This window comes from Pleurodeles waltl, chromosome 7, assembly GCF_031143425.1.
Source record: "Pleurodeles waltl isolate 20211129_DDA chromosome 7, aPleWal1.hap1.20221129, whole genome shotgun sequence".
Taxonomy (NCBI): domain Eukaryota; kingdom Metazoa; phylum Chordata; class Amphibia; order Caudata; family Salamandridae; genus Pleurodeles; species Pleurodeles waltl.
In genome coordinates, this window is record NC_090446.1 from 1383282442 (window position 1) to 1383293813 (window position 11372).

General features: G+C 52.7%; 1 protein-coding gene across 1 annotated transcript; it reads right to left on the minus strand.

Moving 5' to 3' along the window:
- Nucleotides 1-3116: 3116 nt before the first annotated feature.
- LOC138246372 (pro-adrenomedullin-like) lies at nt 3117-10830 on the minus strand. The gene is made up of 4 exons (XM_069200935.1): nt 10417-10830; nt 6479-6580; nt 5526-5699; nt 3117-5276 (listed from the first exon to the last, which is right to left on the minus strand). Exons 2-4 carry the CDS (start codon nt 6562-6564, stop codon nt 5030-5032), a joined length of 507 nt encoding a protein of 168 aa, XP_069057036.1. The 5' UTR covers nt 6565-6580; nt 10417-10830; the 3' UTR covers nt 3117-5029.
- Nucleotides 10831-11372: the final 542 nt, after the last annotated feature.

Here is an 11372-nt window from a genome sequence, read left to right on the forward strand (position 1 = left end):
AATAGAACACAATCTATTGTTACAAATTCCTTAAAATATAGAGTGGGCTTTGGCTTCGTCCAGAGACGTATATCTCTCCCGCCTCATGCCATTGGCTAGTTGGAAGATTCTTCCACCTTCAAAGGAATCCTAGTAGTGCAAAACATCAGGGGCTATTTTACAACTACCACCCTCTCCTTGTGTCAGATACCTGTTGCTTGTTCCTACTCTTTCCACTTGTGTGCCTGCTCCTAATTCCTTGCGGCTGCCCCTCAGTCTCTACTCACTCCCAAACTCCCTCTTATGTCCTCTGTTGCTCCACGTTCCCCTTACCCATCCCTGCCTCTCATGGTTCCTTTCCCCCACTTCCACATTCCCCTGGTATGTTCAGTGAAGGCATCTGCAGGTTCTCAACCTTACTGCCCTCAAAATAGACCAGCTTTCATTTCTATGGAAACTGAAGAAACCATGGCAAGAGAGCTCGGGTGCTCCTTTGTTACTTATGTGCCATAGAAACACAAGGAGGGCTGTAACGAAGCAGTGTCTGACATCCAGCCTTTGTTACACATATGGACAAAAACTAGGCTGTAATAAAGGCAAGGGAGCTTTCAAGATAGTTCAGCTTCCATTAATTACATATGCCTGGCTTCAATGTACAACCTCTGTGTTTGTCTGCATTAGCCCATCAAATTAGAAATACTGTCTTTGACAGTGCTTGTTGTTGTTTGGTGTGAATCAATTCTATACATTTTTACAGAGGTTTACATTATGAAAAGGTGCTGGGGTTATTTTTGCATAGGTAGCACTCTGGTTCATGAACCAATTTTTAATTCGATAAAAACAAATCTGTCAGAATTAGCTGTTTTCCCATCATACTTGCAATCCTTGAATGGTTTGAAAAATGCTACATTCTGATTGGCTATCATGGATTGAAAGTTTTTCTAAGGCTACTGTGAGTGTTTCTTGGCATCATGGAGCAAATCAAACAGGGGCAAGTTGGGGGCAAGGGGCACACCTAGCACATAGGGGGAATCAAATACATTACAAGAGCCTGGGAAATGTCTTTCACATGTGAAAAAACAGGGTGTGACTAAAGGTTCTGTGGTCATGGAGAAAAAGTGTAACGTGTGGTGATAGGCCGCGCCCTGGCCCACAGTCGGCTGTGATTGGCTGAATACCATTCAAAGAAGATTCGGGATGCACAGTGTGGCCAAAGGCCACGCCTTTTTATCAGACTGCTGTGCATGCCTAAAGGCCACACAGGGTGGATTCTGGGGCGCGCAACGATTGGGTGAAGAGAGTGGCTTTAGGTTCTGGGTGCACGCCGTGGCCAAATGTCATGTGCTGCACCCAGACCGCGCTGCATGCAGCTGTGTGCAGGATGTTCTGGGCACTGGGAAATGGTGCAGGACAAGGCCAAAGTCCACCCCCTCCGGTGCACGGCCCTTGCTTTAGCCAGGGGCTGAAGTATAATTACAAAACTAAAACAAAGTCACTGATAAAAGCATTGCTAAAGGGAAATTATGACTCTTTACTCAAAAGAGATATAGGCCCTCATTACAACTTTGGTGGGCCACAAACGCCACCCGCCAAGTTGTAACCGATGTGCGGCCGCCAATGCGGCCGCACTTCTGCGGTGGCCATCACAAAATCCCCGCTGGGCCGGCGGCTGCAACACGGGAACCGGCTCCAAATGGAGCTGGCGGTGTTGCGGCGGTGCGACTGGTGCAGTTGCACCCATCGCGCTTTTCACTGTCTGCTATGGAGACAGTGAAAAGCTCCATGGGGCTGTGGCAGGGGGCCCCCGCGACTCCCCTTTCCGCCTGCCTTTTCATGGCAGTTCCTACCGCCAGGAAAAGGCTGGTGGAGGGGGACTCGTAATCCCCTGGGCAGCGCTGCTTGAGATTAAATCCGCCGGGACCAACGTGGCAGAAACCGCTGGTCCCGCTGGTTTGCACCGCCAGTCTGTTGGCGATGCAAACTCCAAAGCAGAGTTTAAGGAATGTTGTAGTATGGTACAAAACCTTAAAACCATGTTATTCACTGGTTATTGTGAGAAATGCAAACATAAGCCCCTCCCCCCATGCACTGCTCATGATCTTACATATGAAGTCACAAACAACACTGCAAATAACATGAATAACATCAATAAAGCCGCTTTGGGGCACTGTATTGAAGGTTGGGGCCTCCCCAAAAGCCACTCTCTGCACCCAAAGCTGAATGGGCATGTCCTTCTGCTGGGGGCAGGGGGGAGCTGATTTCAGGGAGTGGCTACAGGTCAGGAACTATCAGGGTTCTGTCTCGACATAGACATGGGATTAGGGTATAGGGCGAGGTAGGTTTGGAAACTCTGGAGAACCGGATCCACGTTCCCACTGTTTGAAGCCAATTTTCACTTGTGGCTTCCACTTACTTCAGCTGGTCTTACCATATCCGCGCCAGGGAAGACTCCTGTACCCCTCCCTGCCTGCACAGAAACCATGCAAGAGTGAACTGCAGCTCAGTATGTCTCTCTCTCACCACCACCCCCATACAATTCCCAGGTTTCTACACCAGGTTCCTATTGCTTATTCGCGTGGAGGTTCGGGGACAGTGTGGATTTCAGTAGGTCACCTCACCAGGAACCTGGAAGGCTTTGACCCCAGAGGGGGCTGGTGCACTCAAGGAAGGTGTGAAGGGCCAACCAAAGGCCAGACCACCCTCTTCCACTAAAATGGGCGTGGCCTTTAGCAACTGAAAGTCATTCATCTTTTTAGGTAAGTGTTCAGTCCAAGGGCTGGCCCCAGTCCAAGCTAGTTACCATTGATGTGGGCTCTATCTCACCACCCTCCCACACTTGTTGAGGTTATGTGCAGTACTTTGGAGGAGTTATGGTTTCTTTCCTCACGATGAGTGGCAAAATAGACGTGCACACCACCTAACAAAAACTTAAAATGTAAAATCGAATAAATATTTAAAACATCTGTTCACCGTGTTTCTCCACTCCATGTATCTCCACTGCCAAATAATGCACATTGAAAGTCAAAAGATTCAAAGTTTCAAAGTGATCTGATCTGATTCTTGAGCATGCAAGTTTGTATGATGGATGTCTTTTTGAAGAACCACAATTCTAAGACAATAATGCCAACACGTTCCAGTAGAGTTGAAGAACTGTTTAATTGTTTGTCATGAAAAAACATAGTGTGGTTATTCCACATCACTCTCGGTCCCCAGCGTATTGCACGCAATACATTCTCAATAATCCCTGATCCACATAAAACATTCAACGTCGCTGAACTGCCAACTTAAATCTTACACAAAATATCTTCCAGTGCTCAAGTGTGTACAGAACAATAATAATGATAAATAGATATGTATATTATATAGATATGCATTCATATATACATTAACAGTGCATTATATATATATACATTAATAGTCTTTATATACCCTATATATACAAACATTATCTTGCTATGGCATAGGGCTATAGGTAATTGATAAGGAGGAACCCACTCAGTGGCTCATAGGGTTAGGGATTCACAGAGCTGGATTTCTGGTGGGAGGGGAATAGATGGACCCTTTAGGAGCTTAGCAGACTGCCCTGTGATGTTTGGGGTTTACACTTCCCATGAACTTTAGCTGGGTGTTAGGAGGAGTCCTCTTACAGAGCATCCTTGGCCTGTTTGTGAAAGATGACCAGTTTTGAAAATTGAGTAAAGTAGGGGAAGAGTAGCATAATTCCAAATGTATAGGAGAACTGTGGTATTTTGGGGCTAACAACCTCATGGGCTAGATAAGAGCGGGAAAGATAGAAAGACAACCTTAAGTGGTGCATATTAGGGGTTCTCTATTCACTGACGTTTGGAATGGATAGATGGTGAGTTTGTTAAGTCTAGTGCACTGAAGCTGCTGCAGTGTCCATAGCCAGGGTTGTCTCAGGGCTCTTAGGGGTATCGGAATGTGGTACAGAAGCCACTGACTGTTTCCATTTTTAAAGTGCTCAGGGTGGACAAGGGGCAAGGATTGATTCACTTCAGCTTGCATAAAAGGCTTTCTGGGTCTTTGTGACTATCAGGGTTGGGCGGCCATATTGGTTTTGGGGAAAGGCTGAATATTGGTGACCACTCAACCATAGCTCTGCATCAGGCATGCTACAGGTGCAGGAACAACCACACCAGCCCAGAAGATGTCCTGCTTTCAATCGCTTGGAAAGTGTGGCAGAAGGCAAATAACAGAAGCAATCCCTACAAAGCGAGACGCTAGATCTCCCAGCGCAGGGATGTACTCGACAGGATGGGTTGAGTATTTTACGGGTTGCAAGCTTCCAGGTCATCAGGCCCTTTAGTGATGATGGGATACATGCCCCTTTAGTCCTTCCAGCAAGTACTTCTGACAATACAAGTGCAAAACTAATCAGTCTTTTTGGTCTGCCTGCTGTTGGGCAACCTGTGCTGCTCAGTGCCTTGGCACTGTTTAGCATTAATGGTTCCTCTCCAGCCTCTTTTATCATTGAAGATTGAAGGAGGTACAGAGATTTGATTGCACTGGCTGAACAATGGATGCCTTGCTCCCAGTGCAATACTCCCCAGGTAACAGCAGAAATAACAGTACAATAAAACGCCATTGTTCCTTCTAGAGACTTGAAAACGACAGCTCCCTCTCTCTTGATGTCAGAACGTCCCAGAAGCCATGGCACTGCCTCTTCATCACCACCTCCTGGAAGAGGATTGGTGCTGAGCTGTCACTATGGCAACATTGGCGATTTCCTCTTCACCACCAATGAACGGTTGCACCCTCAGAAAGGTCATAGTTACATTTAGTTTCACTTTCTGTTTTCAGCACAGCGTTTGTTAGATTCCAACAAGCACAAGACGTCCCACAGTAACCCGGGCTCGGCGCCCACTGGCCCCTGAGTTTCACTAAAGGCGACTTCTGAGGTAGTGTCCGGGCTTTAAAAGTCCGCATTTCAAAGCGTTTGGCCTTTTCAGGCGGTACTGCCTGGGGCCTGGTGCTTGATAAAAGTCAGAGCTGCAGTGCAGGATAAGATCTCGGGGGTCAGAAGTCCGGTTTAGGTGTTCAGCGGGTGCTGGGCCCAGGTAGTCCTGAGGGCCGCATGGCGGACGCGCAGGGAGCGTCGGCGCCGTCCGTAGCCCTGGGGGTCCCGCGTGTTTTTGTTGGAGTCGTCCTTGCCGTACTTGTAGCCCAGGCGGTAAAGCATGCTGGCAAGATTCTGCGTCTGGCAGGTGCCCAGGTGGCAGCCTCGCATGGCAACGGCCGGCGGGACATGGCGCTTCTCTCTTTGGTAAGGCACGGAGCTGTGGGAGGAGAACATTCACAAGATTCAGAACAGGCCATGGGAATGAAGAGCAAATAGTACAGCGCGCCATGTTTGAACACCTCAGCGGGGCCAGTGCACTCACGCTCGCCTGAGAGAGACAAAGAGCTGGAGGAGGAGCAAAAGAAAATGGGGGGGATGAAACGACGGAAGAAGTGGAGTGAAAGCAGGGGAGAGAGAGAGAAAAGGGGCTGAGGCAAACAGCGAGGAAGAAGAGACAGATCCTTACCCGTGGTGAGAGCTGAAGACACCTCCGGTCTCCTCGGGCCGCACATACAGTGAGTCTCCCTGGGGCTGAAGGGCTGCAGCCGGGTGCACGAGCTCTCCCTCTGACCTCCGTGTCCGTAGAGTCTTTAATCTCTCCAGGAATGATGCCACTGGCGGTGGATTGTGTCTGGAATGTCTGCAGATGACACAAGAAGCAAAATGAAAGTCAGTATCGATTACTGCAATAGTCTGGTTAACGAATAGCCTAAGTGTATAAGATGTGAGGGCCAAATACGTCTACTGCCGTTTTACTGAAGACTAAGTACATTATATACCGTGATTAAGAAAGGTGCAGCAATGCAACAGAAATCCTTGTGGCTGAGGCAGGCCTGTAAACCATCCCAGTGATACCAATCAATGCCATGTTCTGAATGACCACTGGGGGGGACACCACAGATCCAGATTTTCAGAACGATAGACCATGTAATGCCATGTTCTGAATGGCCACTGGGGGTCACCACAGATTCAGATTTTCAGAACGACAGACCATGTAAATGTATCCATTTTGAGTGGCGGTATATTAACTGATCTCCTATATACATCCTGGAATTGCGGCATCGGTTCTTACCCTCGTGGACCCACATTGGACCCCTGTACCTTTATCAATGCTTCACTTCAACGTGCAAACCATCAGTCTCCAGTTAATATAAAGTTATTATCTCTACCTGGGTCAGTGCCATACTCTGAAAGACCACTGGGGGTCGCTGCTGCACCCTTCTCTTCCTCTCCAGCCCCTCAGTTAATACCATACTATTACACATGCTACATCGCCAATGTTTAGCTGCACTCGGCATGATGCAATACTGTAACTGGCCACTAGATGCCACTACTACACCGTGGCAGCTGCCAACCCCTAAGCCCCACTACATCCCCGCGTCCCATCACGCACTGAATGTCAACTATCCTGCTACTTACCGGTCACTGCCTTCGTCCCACTCGGCGTCGCTGAGCGATGCCACCGTTCCGCATATCAGGGCAAGGAGCAGGCAGAAGGGAGCCATGTCCTGTCTCACTGACCTGTGAAGGAAAAGAAAGTCCATTATCCTCCTGACTTTACCACCGTGACACGCTATTATTATTGATGGAACTCTCTTGCATCCGAGAGGTGACAGACAAATACAAAAGTCCACAGGGCAGCAGAACCAGTGCTGTGAAGCCATCCCGCCCAAATACGCAGAAGCCCAGACGGAGCCTTATCACACTCGGGCCTTGTCCCACCCTGGGCCTCCCTACCCTGCTCCAGTCTATCACCCTTGCCCGGTCCCTGAGCAGACTGGGGCCGCTGCTGTGACTAAACACGTCACGTAGAGCTTGCTTCGTCGCGTCTAAGCGCGTTGGCACTCGACTAATATGAATGAATGAGAACTGTGCACAGCGTGGCCTCTCTTCCCCTCTCCTGGGAGTGGCGGACCTCAAACTAAACAAAGACGTCTCATCACCACAGTCGGGCCCGTGTTAGACTCGACTTTGAAAGTCGGTCACTTGATAGTCTCGTCTGTGAATGCTAGCGTGCCTGGCGCGTGCCGCATAACTAACTATCTGCAGGGAGTTTCATATGGCGCGTGCCGCATAACTAACTATCTGCAGGGAGTTTCATATGGCGCGTGCCGCATAACTAACTATCTGCAGGGAGTTTCATATGGCGCGTGCCGCATAACTAACTATCTGCAGGGAGTTTCATATGGCGCGTGCCGCATAACTAACTATCTGCAGGGAGTTTCATATGTATGGGGTGGTCAGCCATGTCTCTTTGAGAGCAGAGTTAATGCCCCCTTGCCCCCAGAGCGGTGGCAGCTTCTCGCATTGCCCATCAGCGGGCCTGACATCTGCTCAGAAGCCGTACACATGCAGTCCTTGGCCTCTCTGCTCACATGTGCACAGCTAGTTACGGTGTGTTTTTTCAGGGAGAATGGACTCAGATGGGGTACGTCTAGTGCTGTATGGCAGCACTGACATGCGCCGGAGGGGGAGTGGGAGACTTAGAGCGCCGCTCGCTACCCCCAGACCCAACATAGCGCCCAACGACCAACTTCACATCTCAGTTTGCACTTTCATAAAGAGGAGTCCGCGCGCCAACTCGGCACTCTTGGGGGCCGGTGCTTCTTTGGGATGGGTGGGGGGAGGTTGTATTTAGAGCTGAGGCTGTAAATCTGTCCCTGCGACAGTCTGCGGATCGGTGTCTCCTGCGGGGTATTTATACACCAGGTAGCCCTCCCAAGGGAAGGGAGTGATACGTTTGCAGTTTTTAGTGCTCGTGACCCGGTGGGGAGACCCCCCTCTACCCTCCACGCCCTCCCCGGAGACCATACATGTCCCGGTGTCAGACACGGCACTCGGCCTGTCCGGGCAGCGTAGCTCGCGTTACTGCGGTGAAGACACTCAGTGAGTGAGTGAGTGAGGGAGCGGCTCCCGCCTGCCCTGGGACAGCGTGGGATGCCCGCCATCTACCGGCGGGAGGGCAGAGCTTGGCTGATAAAACATTGCATCAGCTTGACGTGAGCACCTGCTGCACACTGCAGCCCCGGGCAGGCACTGCGGGGGAGGAAGGCATGCAGGCGCATCAAGGCGCAGCCAGGAGACGCTCCGCCATCAGGCAGGCACTGCGGGGAAAGAAGTCATGCAGGTGCATGCAGTGCCATCAAGGCACAGTCAGGGACGCTCCGCCATCAGGCAGGCACTGCGGGGAAAGAAGTCATGGAGGTGCATGCAGGCGCATCAAGGCGCAGCCAGGAGACGCTCCGCCATCAGGCAGGCACTGCGGGGAAAGAAGTCATGGAGGTGCATGCAGTGCCATCAAGGCACAGTCAGGGACGCTCCGCCATCAGGCAGGCACTTCGGGGAAAGAAGTCATGCAGGTGCATGCAGGCGCATCAAGGCGCAGTCAGGAGACGCTCCGCCATCAGGCAGGCACTGCGGGGAAGGAAGTCATGCAGGTGCATGCAGTGCCATCAAGGCGCAGCCACGGGACGCTCCTCGAGCAGGCAGGCACTGCGGGGGAAGAAGGCATGCAGGTGAATAAAGTGGCATCAAAGCGCAGCCAGGGGACGCTCCTCGAGCAGGCAGGCACTGCGAGGGAAGAAGGCATGCAGGTGCATTCAGTGGCATCAAAGCGCAGCCAGGGGACTCTACACCAGCAGGCAGGCACTTTGAGAGGGGGGGGGGGAGGCATGCAGGCGCTTCAAGGTGCAGCCAGGGGATGCTCCTCCAGTAGGCAGGCACTGCGGGGAAGAAAGTCATGCAGGGCAGCCAGGAGACGCTCCTCGAGCAGGCACTGCGGGGGAAGAAGCAAGGCACAACTAGGGGGCGCTCCTCGAGCGCGCAGGCACTGACGGGAAGGAAAGCAGGCAGGGCATCAAGGCGCAGCAAGGGGACGCTACTCGAGCAGGCAGGCACTGAGGGGAAGGACGGCATTCAGGGGCATCAAGGCGCAGCCAGAGGACACGGAGAAGGCGTGCATGCTGCAGGATTGAGCAGGTATACCTATAACAGGCACAGACGTATGCAGGTATAGTCAAGTTGCAGATGATATGTGCCTACAAGCAGGCTCTGTGCAGATATGTGTGAAGATATATCGCAAGCGGCTAATGTGCAGGTGGGTTGGTGCAGGCAGCTGTGCCGTGGCATGCAATGGGTGCCACCACAGGCAATTACGGCACAGACAGTGAGTCTTAGTTTTCAAGAGGTAGTCAAGATGCAAGAGTTTGCGGTGCAGCCATGCGGTGGGTACAGGCAGGCTTGAAAGAAGCTGTCATGATCCAGAAAGTCATGGCTGGGGGCAGAAATACCAAGTGATGGGAGCGAGCTGTTATGGGGTGAATAGTTTGCAGGCACGTGTGCTGTACGCATTAATGGTGCAGGCAGGCAGTGGCAGGCAGCAGTGGTGAATCAGGAGTGCACAGGATGGCTGCAGACACGTGTGGTGAAGGGAAAGGTCCTGTCCGGGCTTCCTGCATGTAGCAGGCAGGTCGGTGCGGCGTGCATCTATGCACTTGTGCAACCAGCAGGCGTGGACCCGGGCACATAGCCGTGGTACAGACAGGCATGGGCAGGACGCGGCGCAGGAGGGAACCAGAACATTTCTGGATGTCACTACTATAAAGGGTAAACTTCGGCACAGATGCGCCCCCCGTCTGCAGGGGCACCAGCCCTGGCAGGGAGGAGCAGGGCACCATGTGAAGCTTGCTTGTGGGGCGAGGGACATATACAGATGGAGGATCGGCTGACGGGGTTGGGGGGCTTCTTTTAACAAGAATGGCCCCCGCATGTAAAGTACAAGCAGGGCCTTGCAGAGATGCCCCTGTAGGGTGGGGTGTGAATGGGGGAGGGGTTACACAGACGCGCATACACCTAAGGGAGAGGCCACAGGCGATCTCTCACATGCACGGGGGTCTCAGCGCATCCTTCACCCATTCCTACGTCATACACAGCTCAGACACGTCACACCGCACTGGAAGGCAGCACGGGGTCGGTTCTACAACAGGGTTCCCAGTGGAACGCTTCGGACGCAGAGTATGGACGCCAAACATTTCAGGCCCACCACAGTAGCAATCTGAGACCATGGCAGAGGCAATGAACTGCTCAGGATCACACAGCGAGTTAGCGCTGCAATGCAAGTGTTCTATCTGTGCCTGTCTTAAGGGTCTATCTGCCCATTTCCAGTTGTGTCATCAAAACACTCTTCCTGTGAACTTGTGAGCTATAACCTCCCAAAGCGTTTGTACGCGCCCTTTCCGGCAGTGACCCCAGGCGCATGGTTGAAGTACAGGGTTGCTTCAGTGGCCGTGCCTCCCAAGGGAGTGTGGGCAGAACTGGCACAGAGCGGAGGGCAGGGACGCAGACACTGTCTCACCCACCTGTATCTGCCAGGCAGCGGTAGTCGCCTCTGCTGGGGTCTGTCTCTTGCTGCCGATTCCCCGGGCTTTCTCTGACCTCCTTCGACCTCTGGGTGCCTGTGGGGTATGTAGGAGTCTCCGAAGACCTGTGCCACTCAGTGGGCCGGTGCCGCTCCCAGGGGGGTCGGTGCCACTCTCAGGAGCCCGTACCACGTTTAGGTGGTCTGTCCACTCTCAGGAGGCCGGTGCCACCCTCAGGGTATTATGCCACTCAGGGGCCGGTGCCACTCTCAGGTGCTCTGTTCACTCTCAGGGGCCGGTGCCACTCTCAGGTGCTCCGTCCTCTCTCCAGTCGGTGCCACTCTGAGTCGGTCGGTGCCACTCTCAGGTGCCGTGCCCGCTGTCAGCCGCTGCTCGCCGGGTCTCAGTCCTTTCCCGCCCCTGCAGCCCGGCTCCTTTTATGGGTCACCGGCGGGGAGGGGCGTGTGATGGCGTCACCGGAGGATCCCGTGGCCGGCGCTCACTCACTCACTCACAAAAGGCTGACTCACTGGAGGGAGCGGGAAAACGGGCATCCGCCTGCCGCCTGGGCACCTACTGACCCCCGCTGCGGGGACACCCGAGGACCCCGCGGGCTGGGAACCCCCCAGGTGCACACCGAGAGGTGGCACCGAGAGCTGAAGAGAAATACCAGCAAACGTGCAACTCTGCAGGCATCAGAGATCAGTCACCTCTCACTCACATGCGTGCGCGCCTTCACCTCTGTTCACCAAAAACCAGTGATTTAACCACCAAGCTGGGGCCCTGCAGCAGCCCCCAGTCCTGCGTAAAGTGTTACAACGACCTGTCAGGGACATGCTGAGCCATTGTAATCACTATACAATGGGCATCCGTCACAGCAACACACATGTTCAGTAAACACACATGTCAAGGAACTTTCACCTGATGGTAGCCATCCTCCATATAAAAAATCACGA